Source organism: Talpa occidentalis, unplaced genomic scaffold (assembly GCF_014898055.3).
Source record: "Talpa occidentalis isolate TD23 unplaced genomic scaffold, MPIMG_talOcc4v2.1 talOcc4.2, whole genome shotgun sequence".
Taxonomy (NCBI): Eukaryota; Metazoa; Chordata; class Mammalia; order Eulipotyphla; family Talpidae; genus Talpa; species Talpa occidentalis.
In genome coordinates this window covers 148,830,399-148,857,074 of record NW_023602073.1, presented here as the reverse complement: position 1 = coordinate 148,857,074, position 26,676 = coordinate 148,830,399, and the positions used below count along the sequence as shown (strand labels likewise).

The following is a 26,676-nucleotide window of genomic DNA, read 5'->3' as shown; positions in this document are numbered from 1 at the left end:
AACCTCACATCATTTCACAAAAACAAATTCAGCTTTTCAATTATAAGTCAAGTGATACGTAGGTGATTATTTTCTATACTTTCCCATATTTAAAAAACATCTTATAATATTTATTTTTACAGGTCAGGGAGAAAAAAAAATAAAAGTATACTCCAAGTTCATTGTGCAAAACAAGGCTTGATTAAAAAAAAAACAGGTGCACCATCAAAACTGATGCATGGACCGAAACTTCTTCCCCTTTGTGGCATGTTGAGGAATAGGCAGAAATTCAGCCATTCAATGAAAATAAATGACAAATGCTAAACACACCAACAAAAACCAACAAATGCATGAGTTACAATAAAAATCTTTATTTAGGTTTGGTCAGTACAGGTAAGATATACTGGAGTCACAGAGCAATTTGCATTAACAGGATTCAACAGTTCATAAAAACTGAGTAACTATGCACACAGACTTCTTAAACATTCAGTCACCTAAAGAGAAAATGCACAGATGTATGGTGGGAAAAACTGCAGCTAACACTGAAACTACTACAGGACTCCATCAGCAAGTCCAGCTTTTAGTGATAAACTACTGTACCGGGCAAACTTGGCAGTCACAGCCTCACATCTACTCTAACAAGTCTGAATGGCGCAGAAGTATAACAACAGCATGAGTGAGAATGCCCTTGCACAGCACAGGCCCTACACGGAGATTTATACAGACATCATCGTGTTCTACTTGAAAGGAGGATTTCCATTTACAACTTCACATTAACTCATATAAAAATAACTTGACCCTACTCAAAATGTCTTTTTAGCAACATTCAAAGTAATTAACTGTTATAATTCCCAAAGTGGCAGAGGTATTGAAGCAAAGGAAGAAAATTTAAAAAAAAAGGGGGGAGAAACAAAAACACACACACCCACAAAAAAGGCAAAGAGTGACAAAGTATGCGGTACTTCGCCGACAGTCTCCTCTCCCAAATTCAACGACACTGTATAAAAATCTGCTGGAAAAATATTACAAAACCGAACCCTGTACATTTACACTTGAGTCCAAGCCATTCTGCGCGTGGCGGGAACCCGCAGTTCGGTCACCTTTCCCACTCACCGTCTTCTCCTCCTGCGGGTCATGGCTGGAGTCTGTGTCATTTGAGTGGTGTGTGAGAGAGTTTTCACTGCCCGTGGGAGAGTCTACGCTTTCATACCCCGCACTGAGTGGGTTTATGTAACTAACACCTCCTCTGCCAGTTCTCTCCTCCGAGCTGTGGGAGGCCTGATTACCATTCCCTGGAGAAGAAGGAAAGTCATCCTCGTGGGCGTCCCCCTCCCTGTGAAATCCAGACCCAGACGTCCTCTGCCGGGAGGAGCTGCCGTTACTTGGTCCGTTGGCCAGTCGACTGCAGTCTTTTCCTGTGGCCTCCGCCTGTCCTACAGGCTCAGAAGATGTAGTCCTGCTGGTACTTGGGGCGGAGGCTTGAGACTGCTGCTGCTGGTACTGCGCCAACTGCTGGCGTGTCTCCTTCAGCTGTTGCTGAAGAACGAGAATGGTGCTCTGCATTCCCTCCACTTCTTCGTCAAGTTGAATGATGAAGTCATTCAGTTCTGTGCAAAGGGAAGAGTCAAACCTACTTTATTATCTTTTATAACATATTTAAAACTATTCCTTAGTGGCTGGAACAAAGCCAGGCAATCATAAACGTTTGCAATTCTAAAATCACAACACAGGGTATTTTGAAGTTTTGCTTGGAATTTTTGAAATAGTCACAAGGAGTTGTTTTGGGGGATAAAATAGTTAAAAATAGATTAAGGCAACCAATTTGGGTTCGTGTAAATTCATCTGGTCATATATGACTGAATACAGCCCACAACATCCTCAGCACATTGTTTACCTTTGTGTGGACAAGGCTGGTGACGAAAGCCTTTTCTCAGCTCTTCAGCTGGATTAACCTCTAGGGAACAGGTGACCAATCTATACTAACACTCCAAAAGGGCCTACTGTTTACCTTTGTGTGGATAAGGTTGGTGAAACTCTCAGCTCTTCAGCTGGATGAACCTCTAGGGAACAGGTGACCAATCTATACTAACACTCCACAAAGGGCTATGTTGTAGCCAATGACTATTATACTTTCAAGAACAAAACAGAAAACTCTTGGAAACTGATAAAAATACATGTCCAGTAAGTCCTACAAAAGCACTAGAGGCGGGGAAAAAAATCTTTCAAAATCTCCCATTTACCAAAGTTTACAAATGGTAAGAGCTGAGAAACACTGCTATGAAAGGTAGTTTTAAAGATATGCTTCTTTGCAATTAACTGTTATATATGTACGAATTCTCAATTTAAAATTTTCCTTATTAACTACTAACCTTCCACATGAAGGGCTCACCAAACAGCATTGATGTACCTATACTTGCCCCCCAAGAAAGATGGCAGCTGAGAATTATGTTCTTTTGGTCTTAGCAAATTTTAGCATTAGACTGTATACACTACATAGGACCTTAACAAGTACAAACGTGTTTTTTAGACGACTGAAAATAGCCAAATACTTAAAAGACTTACACAGAGAAAGTAGTTAAATGAAGATATTCTCCCCTTTAAAACTGAATATAAATTTGGAGGCCTATGTAATACCTTAATAACACAACTTTTCTATCTTTAACCAAATCCCACAATGAAAAACTAAAAATGGAAATCTGTAAACTATTAGGAGAATGGGAGAAAACGCCACTAAATGAAATGGCTTTGGTTGCCAACTCAACTAGAGCTATAGGCAGATAGCAGCATGTACAGAATATGACCTATACTATTCATGCCTGGCAGTTTTTTTAAAAGCCAGTGCAAAGTTAACCAAACTTTTCAAAGGACCCCTTACCATCCTGACTGCTTTTAAGCTCCTCACTATACTTCTTCTGTAAAGCCAACTCAGCTTCAAGTTGTGCAATACGTCCCTGGGACAGCTGCCTTCCAAGTTCTTGATTCTCCTGGATTAGCATTCGACACTTCGCCATTAACTTTTTGCCTGTTTGGCTGTAAAGGAAAAAGTCATCCATCACTAAATGAAGACAAAACTCTCTTACAAACCTTATCTGCTTGCAATTATTACAATGATAGATGTAACATATACAGAACTAGATCACAGTAGGTACCTCCCTTCAATTACCATCTCCTGTTCTGAAACAGGCCCAACTTCTGCATTTCAGAATTCTGCCAATCCATCAGCAAAAGCAAACCCTAAACAAAAGCACCAAAATGGCAGCTTTCTAGTGTTATTACAATGATTCTGAAATCTATTTTCATCCCAACCTTTGAAATTCAAAATTAGCTACTTAAATTAACACATACTTAAGATACACCCATATTAACAAAACACTAAGGTGCTTAGCTTCATGGAAAGTTCTCGGAAAGATAAATGCAATGACAACCATACGCTCCTTTAAAATACTTGATAGACGACAAACTGTACTTCTATTTATTCTTGCTAGAGAAACATTCAGTAAGGATACCTCTTAAAGGCAGTTTTTACAAGAACATCTACTAGCTTAAGGCATATTAAATAACTGTTTTCAAAGAGCATTTAAAAAAAAGCCTAATAAAGAGGCTAAAGATTGCTTTTATTCATTAAGTTCTCATTTAACTTCTTTATGTGCCTGTGTCTGTGTGCATATGGATATAAAATACATGTCTGAGCTGTCTTTTAAATCTGGGACTTGCTTTAAACAAATTATTTACCACGTGCTAGTGTATCATACTATCAATCTATATGCACACACACCATAACTTAAAAGTAATCACAAAGTAATCTCTCAGAAAACTTTTCTGCCTTTTCTTTAGCATCAGCAATAATGGAAATGATCACTTTTAACCCTATGCACTCCACTGTCCCCTCTCAGGGGACATCGGAATTCTAGCATATCACTCGGCTGTCCCCTCTCAGGGGACATTGCAATTTATTAGTGATTACAGGGAATTGAGGTTATTTCAACGCAATTTTTTGAGACATGCATGTTTCCCTGAAGTTTTATCTTGAAATGGTACAAGAAATTAAATCAAAATATTGTAAAATGGTTCAGAGTGCAAAGGGTTAAGGGGCTCTGATTGAAGAATATACCTCTCTGACTTGGAGAGAATTAAATATTTTTGTCATTAAGTACTTTCCTTTTTTTTCTTTTAGTGGGGCTTCCCCTTGTCTGATTCAGAATGCATCTAGATCCTATCAAGCCCTAAAACTTTTTAAATGAGAGCACTTTGTAAACTGATTCTCAATCTTTTAAGCAGAAGTTTATAATTTACTTCCCTTCACAAATCTGTGGTACAGTAAAAACAGCTTCTCTTTGCTCAAAGGAACCTGGGCAAGCCACCAGCAAGCCCAGGATGAGGGTTGATTCCTTACATGGCAACTGTTACCTTGTTCACTGCCACTATAGGACAGACCTTATTTTCCTTCCGTTAGTACCTTCAGACTTCCACTCAACTAGAGTTTGGACATCAAATGAGGAATTAATAGGCACCACTATCAAAGATAGTGGCATTCCTCTCATTTCACAGCCTATGTACCATAACTTTATTTTCTTGAATGATATAAAGCACCAGTGTTTTCCAGCTAATCTGAAAAATCTCTCATGAATTTAACAAAGATTAGAAAAAACAGACAACTATGAAATCAACACATTAGTGATCTGACAACCTCACATAAAATATAATTTAAAATGATTCATAATCATAACTCATGATCTAAAATAATCCTATCACTTCTAAAATTAATAATTGTTGAAACATCTTGACAAAACTGCTACTCCTTAAACATTCATTTTGTTACTTATGATCTGTATCATATCACAAAAAAAAAAGTAAATAAAAGAATTCAATCACAAGTAACTGTCTTTAGAACAGGTTTTTTAAAAATTAAAACAAAAACACTGACCCATTCCTAAAATCAAATAATCCACAAAATATATACATAAGAAATGGTTTAAATAAAGTTAATAACACCATACACTGCCTTGTTATCAAGGGGAAGAGAAACAGGCTATATTGGAGGTGTTCAATTAGGTGATTAAAAGCAAAGTGAAAATTGTCAAAATACTTGAAATATATCCTTCTGAATGAACAGTTTAAAATAGTGTCACGTGTATGAAATATTTTAACCAAAGTAGAGAAGATAATTCAGGGAATCTTTCGTCTTCAAAATTAAAAGAGTAGGAAAGTAAAAACAACAACAAAAAATTTATGTTACTTATCAAAATAATGCAAACATGTAACTATCTGCCAGATTAGGATCATCAGATTTTAAACAAATTATTTACCAAATGCTAGTGTACTTGTACCACTGACTGAGCACTAGTTCTTTCAAATTAATGGTGTAGTTATAGTACCAGGTATAAAAGAAGTTATTTATAGTACTGGACATACTATGTAAGGCTAATTTTTATGGAATAAAAATCCATTTATAGGACATCAAAATAAATTATCACTAATACATTGGAAGCATCTTATAACCATTAAAAAAATGAAATTAAATAACTATTAAAAAGTGCCCAGGTATAAAGTGGGGTGAAGCTGCAAATCACCTGAATATATAATGGTGACATTAAAAAAAATCCAAAAACAATATATAAAAAATGACTATACATGCATAGGAATTATCCTTATAACCAAGAAATTTAATAGTGGTTATTGTGCCTGAATGAAGAAGGCAAGATCATATCCAGGAGTGACTCTTTCATCTCGATTTTTTGTTGTAATTTTTTATGGAAAAAAAAAATTAACAATGATTAAGAAAAACCCATACACCCCCCCCTTCCCAAAAGCATTATCTAAGCAGCAAAGAAGAATTCTAGCAAAATTTGAGCATATATTCCAATATTTACTCCAGAATTATTTCTTGACCTACTAAAAATTTGTTGGTCATTTATTTCTATTGTGACCTTATATAGCATCTTCAAATATATACAAAAGTCTTACTAACTTGGGCACAATAACCTATTTTCAAACAAATTTGGTTATTTACTTACCCACCACCAACCCTCACAAATTGTGAGAATTTTAGAAGCGGATTTTTTGAACATCACACAAACCACTTCTGGTTCAACCCACCCTCTGCCCCACAATCAGTTCCCTAAAGCACAAACATACAAGATACTTACAATTGATTTGAATGATTAAGAGAGAACTTAAGTCACCCTTGTTAAAACTGCACTTAACCGTTGGGACAATCTGGAACTTTATCTTCCACTCATCTTAGACTCCATTATCACCAAGTGAATATTCGAATTGGTGACTTATAGAATGACGAAAAAAATTCACCTCCAGGATTGGATGGAAGCATGAAGAAAATGCCTCATTTATCTAAATGATCAAATGAATCTGCTAGATATGATCACTACAGCTTTGTCTTCAATTCACAAAATGTCTCACTGAGGCCAGCCCACAGCTCCAATACATATTTCCCCAATCTTCTGGGCGGCACCCTGTGAGGCTGTCCCACATTAATTTCTACTGCAATATCTTGGGACAAAGTGTCAAAAAGTAGCAAGAGTCAAGTCTCCTTGTCTTTTATGCCAGCTGGAAAAAAAAGTCTTTTAAAAAATGAGACACAGAGCCTTCCTCTTCTCTTGAAGAGCACAGCAAATTTCCCCAAAATCAATCTGCTCTCCACAGGCCCCCCCAAATCAAAATGTTAAAAGTACAACAAAACCATCATAGCATTCCTTGAACTTAAAAAAAGCCCAAAACAAAAAAAAAACCCCAACTATTTCAAGGCACATTTAATTTAATATCAAGAGTGCAATACAAAAGGCCAAATACAATGAAGGACCACATTCCCCCATGAATATCAAAGACAATTCTCTTGGAACATGTGCCTGTTGAATGGAATGGGGGTTCAGTAAGTTTTACTACTAAAAAAAATTAATGCAGTGAGTCCCATCACAGCCAATATCCTTATACAATCTGGTCGTGAAATGAATGTTTATAATGCTTCACACAGTTTAAACCTCAAGTTTGATACCACACCTTCATGTTTGTACAGTCCTCAGTAAGTGCATCTCCAGTATTAGCAACCATTCAAAGAACAAACCATTGATTAAAACCACATTGATTTAAGGCTCAGTAATATAGAGCCCCAAAAGAAATGGTTAAATATATGAACTATGTGTACTGATGTCTATTATTTGAATTCTCTCATAACTACTGAGTTGGTTCTTAGCAAATAAACCTTTAAAGGCAAAATTCACCTCATTTGAGTTTTGACCCAGAAGTTCAACAACAATCACGAAGTCCACAGTCTTATTGGCAAAACTGATATACAGTGTCTCTAAGTCACTATGCTCAAGGTTAAGAGCGATGCATATTCCATTTTTACATTTTACTGGAATTTTACATGTTCAATTCATGATTTTAAATCTCTAGGTTTTCATTCCTCCAAACTGTCTGAAGACACAGTGTGCCACAGACTTAAGACTTCTGTTTCTCCCTCTATTTTCTTCAAATAAACATTTCTCAAGTGTCTACATGTTCTAGAAGGGAAATTTTCGGAGGTGGCCACTTCTTCGGAATAGTCCGACGCCATCAGGCCTCTGAAGCAAGGGGAGGGGGAAGAGAAAAAAGCTGAAACACAAGGTTCATCTGGTAAGTTTTACATTAACCATTACAAGCTGAACAGTTTAAGAATGTGGCTTTTTTGGCTCAAAAAGTCTGAGTCTTGGTGTGGAAACGAGTACTTGGCTGTCCCACCACAGTTTTCTCGTAGTGGGACTGTGAGGGAAGTCTTGACTGGGGAGTATGATTTGTTTACCTATCAGGCGTAAACTTCCAGGCACTCAGTTCATTTTGGGCTTGTTCCAGTTTGTCTTTAGTCTGTTCCAGTTCACCTTTCATTTTTAGGAAAAACAAATTGATGGCTGGGTCTACCATTGTTGATCTCAGTTGGGCGACACTGGGCTGTTGGACTTGCTTGAGGTACTGGATTTGAGTCTGTGCAGAGCAAAAGAAATAATGACTACCAACTCAAAGGAAAACATCCATGATAAAAAGGTGGGGCAGAAAATTCCTTTTGTTCCCTAGATTTACCAACTTGTTTATTAAGGTGCCTCTCTGACCCCATCCTAAAACCCTCTAGGGAAAAAGAACAAATTAAAAACTATTTAAGGTTATCCCTGTAGGAATTAAAGCCACTTGATTATATTTCCATATGTGGAACCTTTGAAAAAATCTGTTCTGTTTACTAAAAATGTTGACACCCACTGGGGAAGGAAAAAAGCCAAGTTCAAAATACTAATTATGAAAGTGTACTATTGAGGTACTCAGTTTACTAGCTCATAATTTGGGCTATCAAAATTATCCTATGCACAAGTCCCCTAAAAATATGCCAGGCACAAGATTATAATTAAAAATACATTTGCATTTTTAAGTTTAAAAATACACGTTAGTTATAATTACACAAGCTGACATTACAACTTTATAAATAGCTCCTTAAAGCCAAAATAAAGTGTATGCTCATTTTTTCCCTTTTGAGTAAATCTGGATCACAAAATATAAAGCTGGTAGGTGACTGATCTAGTCCAAACTGCGTATTTGTAATTCAGCGAAACTCTCCACGGACGTAGTACCAGAACTGGGAGAATTCTCTCAATCTCCTGAATTCAGCCTATGACCTTCCCACCGTCCCAGAACCCTTCTACTTACACCGGAAACCTTCCACTGACTCCATGCTACTTAATAGCATTAAAAAAATTTCTAAAATTTGAAATACAGTTCATTAGCATAAAATGCACCAAGATCTTGCTGCACACGCAAATGTAAAAAGGACTTAAGTTAACATTTCATAAGTAGCTCATTTCTACCATAAATTGGAAACTTTCCTGAGCAAGCAATACAATTCTTATTTCACATAGGGGTATTTTTAAAAGTAACATCTTAAAAATGTATACCTACTTATTCATCATAAGACCAGTCACTAAGATACTTTAACAGGAAGGCATGTCAGATGGTATATACCACATACCCCAGCACTAGTGAAGACAATGCTTCTCCAATGCTAATAGAGTAACAACGGCAGGTTTATAGTGTGAACTGCTACATATAACCTTGCCCTTTTTCCTTGTGTGGTTTTTTTTCCCTTCAGCTGCCCTTTCTGCAACATCTTGTCCTGTATTCTGGCTGAAAGAACAGTCAGTGAGTTGTGCAATTGGCCTGTACAAAGAACTATATAAAAAATGTGGCTGGAAATTGTAGGTTCTAGTTGAAATAACCTAGCCCGAGAAGAAAAATGGGTGATGGAACATCACCAAAGGCATGATCAAAGAACAGGCATGAGATCATCAAAACTACCAGTGTATATATGATAGCTGGAAAATCACAGAGACTTGACAGCTACACTGCCTAGCAAGTGGTAAGAAGTTCCTGAGTTACAAAGTCTCCTAGGACTGAAGGAAAGGAAGAATTTAAAACTCACTGGTGTTAAAAGAGCACCACAGGCATCATCCATCTACCAAGTATTAGCACCCTGAAGGTAAGACTCACCCTCTGCATGCACAAACACTTAGAAGAGTGGCATGCAAACAGTGACACCTAAAGCTTTTACAAGAGTAAGTGATAAAATCTACGATTATGAATATCAGAACAAGGAAAAGAGAATTAGGTTTGAAAGTAGGCACCTGAGAAGTGGTAGCTACTCCATTTGATATGAAAATCACAAGAGCAGAAAAAATTTTTTAGACTGGCAGGGTAGGGGCAACACAGAAAAGAATTTACATTCAAACTGTTGGTGAGGATTCTTTGAATCAATTGTCCACAGGTTTAAAAAAAAAAAAAAAAAAAAGCCAAATGTTAAAATGTCAGTAGCTGAAATACAGAAAGCAATGGTGTATTGAGAGAAAACATTTACTACTGACCTTGAAGAAAAGCATCAGTGGTAGTAAAGGTGAAAAGTAAACTGATAAGAGTCATGAGAAGGAAGAGAAAATAACAGACACTACTCTTTTCCTCAGCAAATATGAAAAAATCTTTTAGTGAAGGAATAAAAACTTTTGTGAAAATGTGGACACTGTGCATAGGAAGTAAAAGTACCATGCCAGGGCCTCTGGTGGTACAGGGATTAAAGACAGCACTATCAAGCTATCTGCAGCCACTGAAGCATGAGTTCAATCCCAGGCCAAGGAGCAACCCACATGGCACAGCAGACCTCTCCTGCCTTGCCCCCTGTTCCCCTCAGCAGTGTATTTCAGTAGATCTACCTGTTCTGCTCCCCACTATCTCTGGTGAATTCTCTAACCACCTGCACTTCTGGCTTACACCCCAGTTCTTATACGCATAAATAAATAAATCTTTGGGGAAAAAAAAAGTATTAAGGCTAAGCTCTGAAGAATTTATTGGTGAAAGAAGACAAGGAGTGTGTCCCCCTATAGTGACCGGAATATTGACTCACATCAGATTTTAATAAACATGCACCTAATGAATGGAGATTTCACAGAAGAATCAAAGATAGTTTCAGATTTTAACATCAGGAACAACAGGGAGAGAGCTGTCACTATTGTGTTTAACATATATACAAACACTACAAGGAATGGACTAAGACTATCAAAGACAGCCTAAAACTGAGTCTACGTTTAACCAGAAAATGATCAAATATCACTAGATCTATAGAGACAAGGCAAATAGTACAAATGAAAACATATAGTGATTAAGGGAAATATAAAAGTTGTGGGTACTAAAAATTAGTTTTATGGAAGAAGGGATAAAGAGAACACAGGAGAAACGAGTCAGATGGCTTTGTCAGACAAAGAAGGAATAAAAAGCAAATGCACCTCGTAAGCTCAGATATAAAGCCATCGAAAGGTATCTGGAATCAATATACTAAATAAACCATGGAAATTTTAGAGATTATCTCAAAACTTTGGACTCTGTAGCCACACACAAAAACATTTTAAATGCAAATGATGTAGTTACCTACCAAAATTTGACTTTTAGTATATTTTCACCTCAAGTGTATCTACAATAACAAATGAGCATCCGTATTTACACAAAGAGCATAACATTTGCATTAGTACTAACATACATAGTGCTGCGGATTGAAAACCAACTCATGAGAAAGACTGAGGCCTGGGAAGACTTACAGTGCATTCTTGCATCTCTTGCTCCTTTGTTGCTAGTCGCATTACAAGGATGTTTTCCCTGCGCGCAGACTCTTGCTGTTGTTGCTTCAGTTTTTCTTCAGACTCCCTTAAGCCAGTTACATCATTAGCTGATGATAAAGAAAAATAAACGCAAAACAGGAAATATAATTTTAAGATCAATTTGAACCAACAGAGCAAAGTTTTGGCTGTCTTTGTCAAGGGTAACAAGTCAGAATAAAACATTTCATTTAAAAAAAAAAATCAAGAATAGGGCCTCCCTGGTGGCGCAGGTGGTTGAGCGCCACACTGTGAAGCTGTCTGCAGCCTCTGCAGCGCGGGTTTGATCCTGGCCGGCCAGCGAGAACCCACACGGCGAAGCAGACCTCTCCTGTCTCGCCCACTGCTCCCCTCAGCAGTGTATTTCGTCTGCCTGTTCTGTTCCCCTCTCTGTCTCTGGTGAATCCTCTCACCCTCCCGCACATCTGGCCTATACCCCGGTTATTGTATAAGTAAAATCTGAAAAAAAAAAAAATCAAGAATAAAGTCTTAGTTCCTGAGGCCTCCCTGCTGGCCTAAGGGTTAGTGTCAGCACGGTCACCGCTATGGCCTGAGTTTGATCCCTGACAAGGGAACTGACCCACATGGTACAGCAGACCTCTCCTGTCTCACCAGCTGCTCCTCTCAGCAGTGTGTTTCAGCAGATCTGCCTGTTCTGCTCCCCACTCTGTCTCTGGTGAATCCTCTCAACCCTTGCAATCTCTGGCATACACCCCAATTCTTCTAAGCAAACCAATAAAGTACTTCATTAACTTTTTTTTTTTTTAAATGGGCAGAAGAGCTAAAAAGAAACTTCCCTGAAGAGGAAATACAAATGGCTAACAGGCATATGAAAAATGTTCAACATCACTTGTAATCAGGGAAATGCAAACCAAACCACCATGAGATACCATCTTACACCAGTGAGAATGGCACATATTAAAAAAACGAGCAACAACAAATGTTGGCGAGGGTGTGGAGAAAAAGGAACTCTCCTGCATTGCTGGTGGGAGCGCAAACTGGTCCAACCACTATGGAGAGCTGTGTGGAGATTTCTGGACCTACTAAACATAGAGCTTCCATAGGATCCAGCAATTCCACTCCTAGGGATTTACCCAAAGGACACAGAAATATCAATTCCAAAGAACACCTGCACCCCTATGTTTATAGCAGCACTGTTTACAATAGCTAAGCTTTGGAAACAGCCCAAATGCCCAAAAATAGATGACTGGATCAAGAAGATGTGGTCCATATATACCATGGAATATTACTCAGCATTCAAAAAAGATAAACACATGCCATTTGCAGCAACATGGATGGCACTGGAAGGGATCATGCTCAGCGAAATAAGCCAGAAAGAAAAAGAAAAATACCGGATGGTCTCACTCATAGCAGGAATCTAGAAAACTTAAATAAGGGACCAGGAAAATGAATAACTGTAAGAAAGTGAAAATCAAAATCAACAAAAAACTATGAACCAGAGATACTTTTTGGGGGGTGGGGGGGTGGAAGGGGAGGGATTGGGGTCAGAATGAGGGGGTTGCAATTGTATGGGGTATATAAAAATAAAATTTATTATTTAAAAAAAATTTTTTTTTTAAACTTTCTGTCTTAACTTTATAACAACTACTTTCTAACAAGGAAGTAAATTTTAATCATGTGTGCCACAGGCAGCTGTGCTACAGTGGTTCACAACCAAAACTAAGGGGGAAATATGTTTTTATAGTCTAATCTGTTCCCAAATGACACAGGAAAAATACCATGATTTGCATACAGTATTCAAATGTATATATTCAAATATATATACATATACACTATGTGTATATATTCAATATATACATGACAATAATTGCAGAGTCAATCACTACTTTTAGCTTTCATCATATTCTTCTATGGATTGAAGCTGAAATTTCGGGGCATTAAGTTTTCTGGAAAACAGTAATGGATTTCATACTCAAATAGTTAAGCTGTTCTAACTCAATGAAAAGTGACAAAGATATAAGTTTTGAAAGTATAAACTTTTGGCAGTGTTATTTTTAGCAGATTTTGAGAAATGTTTAAGTATTTAAGCTCTCAAATGTATTGCTGGGTGCACCCCTTCTAGAATGATGACTCATGTTTCATTCAAGTTCCTCTGTAAACGCAGTCAGGACAGATCAAAAAAGTTGATAAGTGGGCCTCCCCGGTGGCGCAGCGGTAGAGCGCTGGGTTGCGAAGCTGCCCGCAGCCTCTGCGGCATGTTCGATTCCGGCTGCTCCCCGGCCCCGGAGGAGGGTCCCACATGGTGCGCAGACCTCTCCTGCCACCCGCTGCTCCCCTCAGCAGTGTACTTCGGTCCTTCTGCCTGCTCTGCTCCCCGCTCTGGCTCTGGTGAATTCTCTCACCCTCCCGCGCTTCTGACTGTACCCAGTGCATGTATAAACAAAACAAATGAACAAACAAATAAAATAAATAAATAAATAAAACATGCCTCTATAAAAAAAAAAATAATAAAAAAAAAAAAAAAGTTGATAAAGTGGCTCTAAGTTCCCTACTGACGTTCCCAGAATACTGCAGATAATTCTGCTGTAAGTCATGCCCTGTATGATCACATGTTGGTTCCCCCCAATGACTGAATGCCTCAGAAGAGATGTCTCTTACATCTATTTCTGAGCCCCAGTGCTTGGACATAGTTGTTTAGTCACAAACGCTTGAATGAAAGTTACAGTTCCTTAGTAAAATCAATACCCTGTGTCTGTAACAATCTAAGAGGAGACACTCATATCGTGCTCGGGAAGCCAGAACTCCAACTTACAGTTAAGATCCGTGTACTTGCCCTCCAGAGCTTGCACGTAGGCTTCGTACTGTTTCCATCTAATACAGAAATAAATTTATATATTAGTTGTTACACTGAAATTGCTTTTATTAAATACAGCAGGAAAAAACACATTCATAAACTCATAAACTTAACATTGAGAATTCCGCTGGCAAATTTTTAGGGTCTCTTTCATACCAAGATCGATTTTACCTCTAGTTTAACCAACCGTACATTAGTCGCTTCAATATTCCATTTAGTTAATAGGACTAGGAGAAAGAAAATACACAGAAAAGTGTTCTCTACTGAAAATATACTAAGTGTGCTCCACTGGGTCAGATCGCACACCACAGTGGACTTTATATCATTGACACCAAGTACAATGCCTGGAGGATAGAAGCCAAATGAAAACCTCTTTTTTATGCCACTGCAAACAAAAGACATGCAAGAAATGTGCCTAATTATACGGGACTGAGGAGTCTCATCTTGGCTCTTGTGCATATCACTGAATATCTCAAAATAATACAACTTTTGCATGTAAAGAGGAGGAAACAATGTCCTATTTGTCAAGATTGTATTTTCATACCATCTCTAATTGGCAAACAATTCCCATAAATGCCATTGTTATCAAAGTATGAGGGGAGCGTTCTTCATAATACTTCTATCCTCAAAATATAAAACTTATGAACTGGGCCTCCCCAGGCGCAGCGGTTGAGCGCTGGGTTGCGAAGCTGCTCACAGCCTCTGCAGCGCCAGTTCGATCCCCGGATGCTCCCCGGCTAGCTGGCGAGGGTCCCACATGGCGCGCAGACCTCTCCTGCCACCCACTGCTCCCCTCAGCAGTGTGTTTCGGTCCTTCTGCCTGCTCTGCTCCCCGCTCTGGCTCTGGTGAATTTTCTTACTCTTCCGCGCTTCTGACTGTACCCAGTGCTTGTATAAATAATAAATAAATAAATCTTTAAAAAAATAAATAAAACTTATGAACTGCTCTTGGCAATTATTGCAGATGAAAAACAAGACTTTCTCCAGTCTTACAGTTAAAAAACTGCTAATGACAAGAACTTGCCCAAACGACTGCTATGCTGCGTAGCCAGGCTTTCAATCTACTCTTCTTAAAGCTAATAAAGATTACAATTCAGTCAAGTACATTCTTATTTTTATAAGAATACAACTTAGAACACACATAGGACATTCATTCAATTTTTAGACAACCATAGAACTTCAATCAAGAAAATCTGTAGCAAGAGGGCAGAAAACAGATCAATTAAATTAAGTAGTTGATTAAAAAAAAAATCACCGAGATTTAACGACGGGGTGGAGGTGGGTGGGAAATACCTAAAAATCAAGTTAGAATTTCTCAGAGGAAGAAGTTAAACTGAGCTCACCAATATAAACTGCGCATGATTTAAAAATTTTGAAGGTAACCTGAATTAAAAAATTGCTACCATGACTTCAATAGTAAGATTACAGTACTTTTATCCCATTATGGTTAAAGATTGCACATTGGCACCAGAGCAATTATCTAAGGCTAAAAGGCAAGAAATGTACTGTATCGGTGGCATAAAAACAACACCAACACTTCAGTGGTAACACACAGTGTCTACCTTAGGATGATAAGTGTGTTTTTTAGCATACTAAAGATATAAATTGCATGTGCTGGGAAATAAAGGCAAGCTATGGAAAACTACCCCTTTTGTGAGATTATAGCAAAGGAAGTTAAAAGAGTGCCCACAACACACTCTAGCAAACGGTGAAAGATGTCATCTGTGTCTGTCTTAAAACATACTTTTTCTCCCCTCTACTTCTTGCCTGATGAATTATTGTATTTATATCCAAAAGGGTGGGTTTATTATAAAAAAGGGAGAGAATAAAGGAGACCTGAATAAACACAGTGGGCAAAAGAGCTGCTCCAAAAGAGAGGAGTCTGCTAAAAGACAGGGATGCATAGTCATAGGTGGGCAGCCCTGGAAGGAGAGCTGCCTTTGCCCCTTTGCAAAGGGAGAAGGTCAACGAAGTGAAGCACCTGTATAGGCTCAGGTGGGCAGAAGGGCTGCTACCTGCCTGCTGAATTTACTAAGCTCTTCAAATAAAAAAAAAATTTGGGGGGCCTCCCCTGGTGGCGCAGCAGTTGAGCACTGGGCTGCAAAGCTGCCCGCAGCCTCTGCAGCGCCGGTGTGATCCCCGGCCGCCGGCGAGGGTCCCACATGGCACGCAGACCTTCCTGCCACACCTGCTGCTCCCCTCAGCAGTGTGTTTCATCAGTCTGCCTGTCCTGTTCCCCGCTCTGGCAAATTCTCTCACCTCCCGTTCTTCTGACTGTACCCAGTGCTCGTATAAATAAATAATTCTTTTTAAAAATAAGTAAAAAAATATTTTGAAACTTCTAGACAAAAGTTTAATGACCTTGCAAATGCTGCCCTGAAAAATGCCCATTTTTAATTTGAAAGTTATCGTGTAAAAACCTTAACCACCATAGTAAGAGAATACAGAAAATACATAGTTATAAAAAACAAAACTTGTGATTACACTTTGATTCCTTACAGTCAAATATTATAATGCTATACCCGACAATCTGCTTTTGAAAAAGCATTTATTGACAAATACAAATGCTCTGCATGTTAAAAATAAATTCAGGTTGGGGCCTTCCTGGTGGCGCAAAGGGTTATGCACAGCACTGTGAAGCTGTCCACAGCCTTTGCAGCATGAGTTTGATCCCCGGTCAACCAGGGAGCTACTCACATGGCGCAGCAGATCTCTCCTGACTCGCCTGCTGCTCCCCTCAGCAGTGTATTTCCGTCAGTTTGTCTGTTCTGTTCCCCACTCTGTCTCTGATGAATACTCTCACCCCCTGCACCTCTGGCTTAACACCCCAGTTCTTGTATGCATAAATAAATCTTTAAAAATAAAAAATTCAGGTTGCTTATTAAGTCCAGACACTACCCACACGAGTGATTTTGTTCTTTAGTGTTATGCATTCCTCTATACTGACATAATGAAGAGACAGGCCAGAGGAAATATGTTCAAAAAGCATATTAAATGATTTGAGGATAGTTAAAATTAAAACACTATCTGAGGGGCCTCCGTGGTGGCGCAAGGGATTAAGACTCAACCTATGAAGCTACTGGTAGCCACTGCAGCACCAGTTCGATCCCGGGCCAGGGAGATACCCACTGGCACAGGAGACCTCTCCTGTCTCCTGCTGCTCCCCTCAGCAGTGTATTTCAGTCAGTCTGCCTATTCCATTCCCCACTCTGTCTCTGGTGAATCCTTTCATTCCCTGAGCCTCTGGCTTGTACCCCAGCTATTGTATGCATAAATAAATCTTAAAAAAAAAAAAAGTGACATGACAAACATTAGAATCACAATATGTTCTACAGAAACCTCTATATTTTTAATGAAAGTACATTTTACCTTAGAATTAACTCATCTCGTGCCATAACTTTGAAGTCTGTTTCACTCAGTCGAACCTGTAGAGAAGAATTGAAAGACAAACTGAGTTCCCCTCCTAAAACTTTTAAATATTAAGTACTACTGGCACTCATACTCTTTGTAGTTTTAATGAAGACAGAATCACAAGTTTGCGAGTTTTTATTTGGAATCCCCTTACTACTGAAGACAAACAAAGCCCCTCCTTTTCAAAGTAGCTCTGAGCACCCCAGTGGCGCAGGAGTTAAAGTCTCAGCACCATCAAGCTAGCACCAGCTACTGCGGCTTGAGTTTGATCCCTGGCCAAAGAGCTAACCCACATGGCACAGCAGACCTCTCCTGTTTCACCTGCTGCTCACCTCAGCAGTGTTTTCGGTCGTCTGCCTGTTGTGTCCCCCCCACTGTCTCTGGCCTGCACCCCAGTTCTTGTATGCACAAATGAATAAAATCTCAAAAAAAAAAAATTTAAAAGCTGAGACTGAAATGGCTCAGCACGATTTTTTTAAATCTTAATTTATTGGAAAAAAATTTAAAAAGTTGTTACCTTTTATGTGGACATGATTATGTAAATGTAAATTAAAACACCAATGAGCTATCACTACACACTGTTAGAATGGTTGAATAAAAAAAAGCGGTAACACCACTAATTCACATAATTATAGAAAGAGACTAATTATAGTGATTGTGAAGGGTTGGGATGGATGGAGAGGGGATGGATGTGGCCATAAAGGAGCAGTATAGGGGTGGCCCATGGGGAGGTCTGAGTTATCCATTCTGGTTATGGTGACGGGTAGAGAAAGCTTCACATGGTAAGACTGCATAGAGCTAGACACACATACACACTGCACACATAATCTGTAAAATCTGGATAGACCCTGTGGATTGTACTAATGTCAAGTCCTTGGTTATACTGTTATACAAGGTGTCTGAGAGTTATGCAACATTTTAACATTGAAGGAGGCTGTGAAGCGTGCACAGAACCTGCTTTCAAGCTATAATTATTCCTAAGTAAAAAACTGTTGTTAAAAAGGGGGGCATAATATTCCAGCTAGATAAAACTGCTTTGTAAATTGAGAAATAGTAAATGTTTTTCCTACACCAAATTAACTGAAAGGTGAAATGCTGCTCCTGTATTAGTATAAAATTTAAACTCCATTAGTTTTCCTTATGCTACTTAAAAACGTTTTTCCTTACAAAAGTATTTTAAATTTATATCATGATCAGGAACAAGTACTATCATAAAATATAAGAGGGAAAATAATTTTACTAAAATGTAGCGAAAATCTTAATAGAAAGCACACAGTAATTTTCAGATGATTAAAGTACAATTTTTTTTTCCTTAAGGGTAATTTGACTTTAAATCTTAAGACAAATTTTCATTAATACTGTATCTAAATTTAACAAAATTTTTACTGGGTAGTAAACATGTATTCTACTTTTCTGAATGATTACAAATCCTCTTAGAAACAATGTTATTTCTTTTGTAGTCCTTGTGCGTGTGTATGTAACAGTGACTAAACTGAATTAATGCAGGGATGTAGAAAAGGGAAAATTGAGACTAGAAAACAAAACTTTAGAGTAGAAAGTATTTAAGAACTAACAGGTATATATGGCCTCTTAAAAAATACAGAAGTGATTTCATATTACAATGACGTTCCCTTCATAATCCAGAAAAAAAGGTAAAATAACTTACAGAATTTTGTAATCTATTTTGATATTATTTGTAGTTATACAGCTAGAAATACCTGTGTAACAGAGGCTAATAGTAGACTGTGGACATATCTTTATAATAAAGTGTTCCAGAAACTGATTATACTCTTAAAAAAAACATTGCATATAAGATACAAAATCTAGCACATTATATGCCCACAAAACTATTATTAAGGTAAGGGAATGAGAAATAAGCAAACAATACAGGTAGTTCCTGCATTACCCCTCACCAAACTGCTTAAAATACTTACCTTTTTGGGAAGAGGTTCCTCGTTGGTCATCTTGAATCCTAGAAAAAAAAGGGTAAAGACACTCAATTGATTTTCTCCCAGCTACCATGGGGGGGGGAAAAAAATAATGGCTTTATCAGACCAATTTATTACTAACTCAGTAACAGCCATATTATTGAAGTATTCTTATTTTTTAATTCTTTTTATTTTATAATTTATTTACAGAAGTTGCAGAGATATTGCAGGGTTTCCATATACTTCACACTTAGTTTCTCCTTTGTTAAGACCTTGTATTATTATTGCTACTGTTATTTTTCAAAGTTCTTCTGTCAAAAAAGTCATTTTTGATGTCACCATAAAGGATTGAGAGAAATGTAATTTCTCACTGCATTCTCACAACTGTACTACAGAATTTTGCAGAAAGGATTACCAGTTACTAGGCCTTTCCTTTTACAGGTACGTTGTCACACAGAGATAATCTGCTCCTGTACAATGCTTATATCTGAAATACAATACACACACCAATGCTTTAATGAATACATTCCTACCATTAATTTCATGTCACAGAAATAGAATATATGTATTTCATGTAACTCAGAGATAAAATTATAATGTACTTCATAATAAAATTTTATATAAAATTCATCTAATCTGTTGCAAAAAGTAGGTTAACAAAATGAGAAGTATTAATGCTGCTTTTTATAGTGAATGCCAAGAGTAGTTATTAAACCACAAATTCGCACAATAAAAAGTAAAAAAAATCCTTTAGCAACATGGCTTAAAATACAAAAAAAAAAAAATTTATATGATAGGGAGATGTAACTAACCTAAGAAACAGTAACTTGGTATGAAATTTCTATGATCACTAAACTACTGAATCAGAGTTCTGAGTACCAGTACTGCTTTTTTTTTTTTCTTTTTTTTATAGAGGCATGTTTTATTTATTTATTTGTTTGTTCGTTTGTTTCGTTTATACATGCACTGGGTACAGTCAGAAGCGCGGGAGGGTGAGAGAATTCACCAGAGCCAGAGCAGGGAGCAGAGCAGGCAGAAGGACTGAAGGACACTGCTGAGGGGAGCAGCGGGCGGCAGGAGAGGTCTGCGCACCATGTGGGACCCTCCTCTGGTGGCCGGGGAGCAGCCGGGAATCGAACCAGCGCTGCAGAGTCTGCGGGCAGCTTCGCAACCCAGCGCTCAACCGCTGCGCCACCGGGGAGGCCCTCAGTACTGCTTTTTAAAAGCACACACAGTAACAATATATACAAATTAAGTTCCTATCCTGAAAACACTTCTGCTGCTTCCTAATATTCAAATTTGATAAGGAGACAAGCTAACTTGAAGTTATTCATAAGCATCACTTCTAAAGTAGTCACAAATACTCCCATTTTTAACTATCTCATTTTACACATATGTCTAACAAATTCCAAACTATTAAAAACTTAACCCAAAATTCTATAGTGAAAACTGAAATTTAAAAAGGTACTTAACTCCTTAGTGAATATTTAGTGTTCCTTGAAGGAGATAACTCCAATAGCTTTTTTTATATTACATATAAATCCCCAACTCTAAATTATATATTCCAATGACACCATCATCAAATCCTAGGTTTCAGACTAGGTACACAGTATTGAAAATACTGGTATATTTCAGGAGGAAAATGAATTTTGATATTATAAATTATTTGCATCATTCTATTTAGGTAACAATCTTATCACTGGATGTAGCAAGTAAAACCCCAAGATTCTGAGCTGACTGAGTCTTGATCAAATCTCTGAACAAATCTAAGAAGTCAGGACTATATTTCTGATTTAGATGCCTTGCAGTACACACAGTATGAACTGAAGCATGAACAAGTGACTTTTTTGGTTACTATTACAATCTTTAAACGTGAACTAAATTAATATAATTTTGTTCAAAAAACCAACCAAGATGACCACCCACACTGTAATTTAGAGAATATGGAAATCTAAAAGTTACTATGGCAGAGTTCTAGGAGTGGGTCTGAAAATAGCTAAATGTATCACTGTGGCTAAACAGTCTATGGTTAATCTAGATGCTGGGTACCATTTGCTACTCTATTTTAGTTATAAAACTGAAGTATCCAGGCCTCCCTGGTGACACAAGGGGTTAAGTCTCAGCACTATGAAGCTATTGGCAGTCACTGCAGCATAAGTTCCATCCCTGGCCAGGGAGCTACCCACATGGCACAGCAGACCTCTCCTGTCTCACCCGCTGCTCCCCTCAGCAGTGTATTTCAGTAGATCTGCCTGTTCTGCTCCCTCACTCTGTCTCTGGTGAATCTTCTTACCTCCTGTACCTCTGGCCTATACCCCAGTTCTTGTATGCATAAAAATCTTAAAAAAAAAAAAAAGTGATGGTGGGGCGGGGGGCCCTCCCTGGTGGCCTAGGGGTTCTCACCGCTATTGCCACTGTGGCCTGAGATCAATCCTTGGCCATGAAGCTGACCCACAAAAGGCCCAGCAGACTTCTGTCTTGCCTGCGGCTTCTCTCAGCAGTGTATTTCAGTTAATCCACCTGTTCTACTCCCCACTCTGTCCCTGGTGAATCCTCTCACCCGCCCCCTGCACCTCTGGCCTACACCCCAGTTTTTCTATGGGAAAAAAAAGAGTGATGATAAACTTGAATTACATATTGCTTAGAAGGTATCTATTTATGCTTTCTTTATTTAAAACATTTGTTTATCTGTAATGGAAGTGAGGAATAAAGAGAGATTTAGTACAAATGGTTTCACGTGTCCACGCTCAGTCACACGCTTCTCCACATGTGGAGAGCCAATTTCAGATTCAAAGCATTCAGAAAAGAAAGTCCTCCCTTATCCTTAGCTGATGAAAGAAAATCTTTCCTTGAGAGTCCATGATACTCCATATAGATTTAATAAGCCTGGAGAATGAGAAGCAAATTAGGACAGGCTTAAAATTTTAAGTGTCAACAACACAGAACCTGATTCTCAGTTTCCACTTTTACGTTGTATGAATGTGCTACAAAATTTATCATTTCCCAAAGCATTTTTTTTAAGTATAACTGACAAGTACAGCCATCTAAAGTCAATTCTAGGTTCATAAAAACAGTGAATATTCCAAGTTCTGAGAACAACCTATGCTGTATTATAAAAACAGAGTGACTGAAATAATTAAAAGTCAAGTGAAATTGAATCCTGAATCTTGAAGGAAAAAGTATACTAAGTGCCATGAGTCATTTATTTAATAACCACAGCTTTTCAAAGTTACCCCCCCATTTTCCAGACAATGAAAATGAATGAGTCAGTCACCAAGTGATTAGTTCATGCTAAAGCAGCTATTAATTACTGGGGAGTTGGGGGGCTAAGACCCCAAATTCAGTGCTTCTCAAAAGTTAGTAAGTGATGAAGAGGGATAATTTTCTCACTCAACTTCAATGATGACTAAATTTACCTACTGTAGAGAATGCAAACATAAATAGAAGAAAAATAGAAAAAAATTCAAAATTAGCCAATTTGGCTACATTTTTTATCACATTTAAAATGATTAATATAGGGCCTCCCTGGTGGCGCAAAGGGTTAAGTCGCAACCTATGAAGCTCTCCGAAGACACTGCAGCACAAGTTCCATCCCCAGCCAGGGAGCAACCCACATGGGGCAGCAGACCTCTCCTGTCCTGCCCACTTCTTCCCTCAGCAGTGTATTTCAGTAGATCTGCCTGTTCTGCTCCCCACTCTGTCTCTGGTGAATCCTCTCACCACTCACACCTCTGGCCTGTACCCCAGTTCTTGTATGCATAAATAAATAAATCTTTAAAAAAATGATTAGTTTTAAAATTACGTAAATGTTTCAGTTATTCACTTGGAGAATTCAAGATAACAGAGCTCTGACGCTTAGAGTGTTAGAGCCACTACATCTCCCTTATGATGGAGTTCAGTTTTGGTCGGCTGAGTGCCTAGCACCCCAGCTCCTAGTACATGCCCTGGCTGAGTATTACCATCTTAAGTCATGCAACTCAGTTCTCTCTAACGAGGCAAGCACCCCATGCAACTTCAGTAAGAAAGCTTGTATCTTGCTAAAAATAAGTAACAATCTGATTTAAGTCTTGATACTTAGTAGAAAAGGTACTAATTAGGAACAGGAAAATACCTTGTTGTGCCTCTTTGTATCAGTCATGTGATCTTGTGACACAGCTAGATAAAGCCAGCAAGTCACTTTAACTCAGGTACAGCCTCTAAACCAGCAAAAAGAGGATATACTAATTCTGTCTGGCTCACCAAGTGCATCTCAGTGCCTCAAATGCCTGGGAAAGGTGATACAAAGTATTTTTCAATAAGCTACTAACACAAAAGACAACTTTAATGTGCCTTCAGGAAAGATTAAAGTCAACCCATCAACTACATGCTCAAGGGTGGAGAACATTTATTATTATGACATTACCACTGCACTGAATTCTAATCCAAGGCAGCACCTCAGCATGCAGTGGGACACACTGTCACGGGAAAACAACGAACACAGTAACAGGGAAGACTCACATGCAGAAAACTGAGGAAACGTAAATAAAAGAAATAAAGCCAAATATTATCTAACTGGATTTTGGTTTGCTAAAGGACCCGCTAACATAAACCATTTTCAAGAGCGATATGCAGTTACAGAAAAGCGACTGTGACAGCTAAACATTTCCGAGGGGATTCTAGTCCATAAACCCACAAGACTGAAAACTGTAACATGCTGCACAGATACAATTTCTAGAGTCCTCATCCCCACACCACAGAACTACTACAGATTTTCTGAATCACATATGCCAACTTATTTCTGACCGTTAAAAATATTTTGAGCAAACAAGACTCAAACTGAATCGGAAAATCCAGGTATTATATATAAAAGTCTCCACATTAGATGAGCTAAGCCGCAACCATCATCTCACTTCAGTTCTCGGGGAGTTCGCGAAGGCCCCCCGCTGAGAGAATGACAGTCCTGGTCAGTCGCTCACTCCGTGTACTCCAGGCATGATCTGAGGCGCTCGAGATACACACGGACCCAAACCCTTGCATTTTAACGTCGACCTTATCCCCGGCCACCTCACGGAACGCAAACTGCCTCCCGACCTGCTGTCAGGTGCTGCCTAGAGACAAGAGAGAGTAACATCGAGCCATCTTGAGAGGATTTTCCCACAGGGTGGCTTTTAAATGTCTCCAGTACGTGCGGCAGAGAAAACCTACGTGATGGTCGAAATTTAAAGAAACCAAAACCCGGGAAGCCCGTGTCACGACAGCCCCGCGCCTGCTCCTCCCTCGGCAGAGACCGGGCGCGGGAGGGCCGGGCGCGAGGCGAGTCCAAGGGCTGCAGCCCGCGGGCACCGTCTACCTCGGGCCAGGGGCTCTGTATTTTGCTTTCTGAATTCGGGGATCTCGGGCTTCAGCACTGTCCTCTGGGAGCAACTGACTTGATCGAAAGCAGAACTTGGGCTTTTCCACGATGAAATACGACCAAGAAAAAAAAAAAAAAACCAACGAACAACAGCCCTGCAGGCTCCCGGGCGAGACTCAGTCACCACGGGCCCCCGGGGCACCTCGCTCGAGAATTTTTTCCACGCAGGACGCGCGCCCCCTCCGGGAGGGGCGCCCCGGCCGCCGCCGCGGGAGAGGCTGCTCCGCGGGGCGCCGGCTCCCCCGCCTCCCGGCCGGAGCGCGGGGCCGCGGGCGAGGCCGAGGCGGCGCCGGACGCGCCCAGGGGGCGGCCTGGGGTGGCTCCCCCGCCTCCCGGGCGCCCCCTGGCCCGGCGAGCGCGGCGGGACGGCCTCGGGCGGCGGGGGCGGCGCTACCGGGAGCGGGGCCGGGACGCGGGTCGCCCTCCGGGCCCGCCCGCCCTGCCCCGCCGGGGGCGGCCGCGCCTCTGCCGCGGGAGCGGAGAACCCGGCCGCGGCGCGCGGCCCGCACCTACCTCGCCACAGGGCGGCCGCGCCGGCGCCCCCGTCACCGAGGCCGAGGCCGCTCGCCGCCCAGGCCGCCCGAGCGCCGCCGCCGGCCCCGCCGCGCTCCTCCTCCCGCCGCAGCCCCGGCGCTCCCCTTTATTTGCGGGTCTCGCTGCCACAAAATGGCGCTGAGGGAGGAAGCGAGGCCGCGCCGCCCCACCCCCTTCCGCTCCGCCCGCGCCGCGCCCCGCCCCGCGCCGCCCGGCGCCCCGCCATGTTCGCGCGCGCGGCCCGCTCACCGAGGGGTCGCCCCCCGCTCGCCGCCGCCGCCCCGGGCCCGCCGCGGGGAGGAGAGGCGCCGTCCGCGCTGAGGCGCCCGACCCCGGGCTCCAGGCGCTCGGGGAGGAGCTGCGCCTGCGCGGCCTGCGCCGCGGCCGCGGGTGCCCCGGCTCGCGGTGGGGGCGGGAGGGCGCCAGACGGAAGGCGGGGCTCCGCGAGGTCGGAGGTCAGCCGCGGGGAATCACGGGAAGGGCGGCGGGGTCGTGCTGGGCGGCGCTGGGCGGACGCGCGCGCCGGGCCACCTGCGGCGGCGGCGCGGCCTGTGGCGGAAGGATCCGGGCGAAGGCGCGCGTGGTTGGCCGCGCTGGGTGCGGCGGCCCGACGCGTCCGCGGGCCGGCGGCGGGGCCTCCTGGGGCGCGCGGGCCGCCGCTCCCCCCGGGGTGCTGCCCGCGGGCGCCGGGGGCGAAGCCGGAGCAGGTGCCGCGGGGAGAGGCCGCGCCTTCGTGCGGCTCCGGGACACCGGCTGTCGGGGGAGCGCGGGGAGCCTCCCCCCCCCCGCGGCCTCGTGACCCGCTAACACGGGCTCCTGCGGGTGTAGACGCCGCCTGGGCCGCGCTGGCGGCGAAGGCTCCCCGGGGCCCCGGGTGATCTGCTCCGCGGGGGCCCAGAACTGCCGCCCGAGGACGGTCGGGGCGCCAGCAGGAGCGGCCCCGCGCAGGGACCTCGCTCGGGTCGGGACAGAGAATATTTGCAGCCCGCGCCGCGGGGATCCCCGGGACGGAGCCCAAAACGAGGAGAAACTCGGGCAGTTCACAGAGGGGCGGAGGGTCCTGCACGCGGAGGCCCCTGTCCTCGCCCGCGCGGGGGGCGCACCCCAGGGCCCGGCTCGGCCGGAGGGTGCGCCCCGTTGTGTGGAGCCCCACGGAGTGCCAGCGCACTCGCATAAGGATTTATTTTTATTTATGCATGCAAGAGCTGGGGTGTAGGCCAGAGGTGGGGGTTGAGAGAAATCACCGGAGACAGAGTGGGGAGCAGAACAGGTGCATCCACTGAAATCCACTGCTGAGGGGAGCAGCGGGAGAAAGGAGAGGTCTGCCGTGCCCTGTGGGTAGCTCCCTGGCCGGGGATCGAACTCCCCCATCACTGATGGTGCTGAACTTTAACCTTCCGCCACCAGGGAGGCTCCTCAATTACATTTATAATCCTAAACTAACCC

The 26,676-nt window shown here is 41.4% G+C and overlaps 1 protein-coding gene across 5 annotated transcripts; it reads right to left on the bottom strand.

Annotated features, from left to right (window-relative positions):
* Positions 1 to 202: 202 nt before the first annotated feature.
* WTAP (WT1 associated protein) lies at positions 203 to 25,528 on the bottom strand. Of its 5 annotated transcripts, none has more exons than XM_037520676.2 (8): positions 25,480 to 25,528; positions 19,311 to 19,348; positions 17,335 to 17,390; positions 13,924 to 13,982; positions 11,094 to 11,221; positions 7,775 to 7,953; positions 2,855 to 3,009; positions 203 to 1,586 (listed from the first exon to the last, which is right to left on the bottom strand). In XM_037520676.2, the coding sequence occupies exons 2-8, from the start codon at positions 19,338 to 19,340 to the stop codon at positions 1,003 to 1,005; spliced, it is 1,191 nt and encodes a 396-aa protein (XP_037376573.1). In that variant the 5' UTR covers positions 19,341 to 19,348; positions 25,480 to 25,528; the 3' UTR covers positions 203 to 1,002. The 5 variants fall into 5 exon arrangements, 4 of the variants coding, with proteins under 4 accessions (XP_037376573.1, XP_037376570.1, XP_037376572.1 ...); XM_037520673.2 differs by lacking the exon at positions 25,480 to 25,528 and adding an exon at positions 25,210 to 25,262; XM_037520675.2 differs by lacking the exon at positions 25,480 to 25,528 and adding an exon at positions 23,416 to 24,523.
* Positions 25,529 to 26,676: the final 1,148 nt, after the last annotated feature.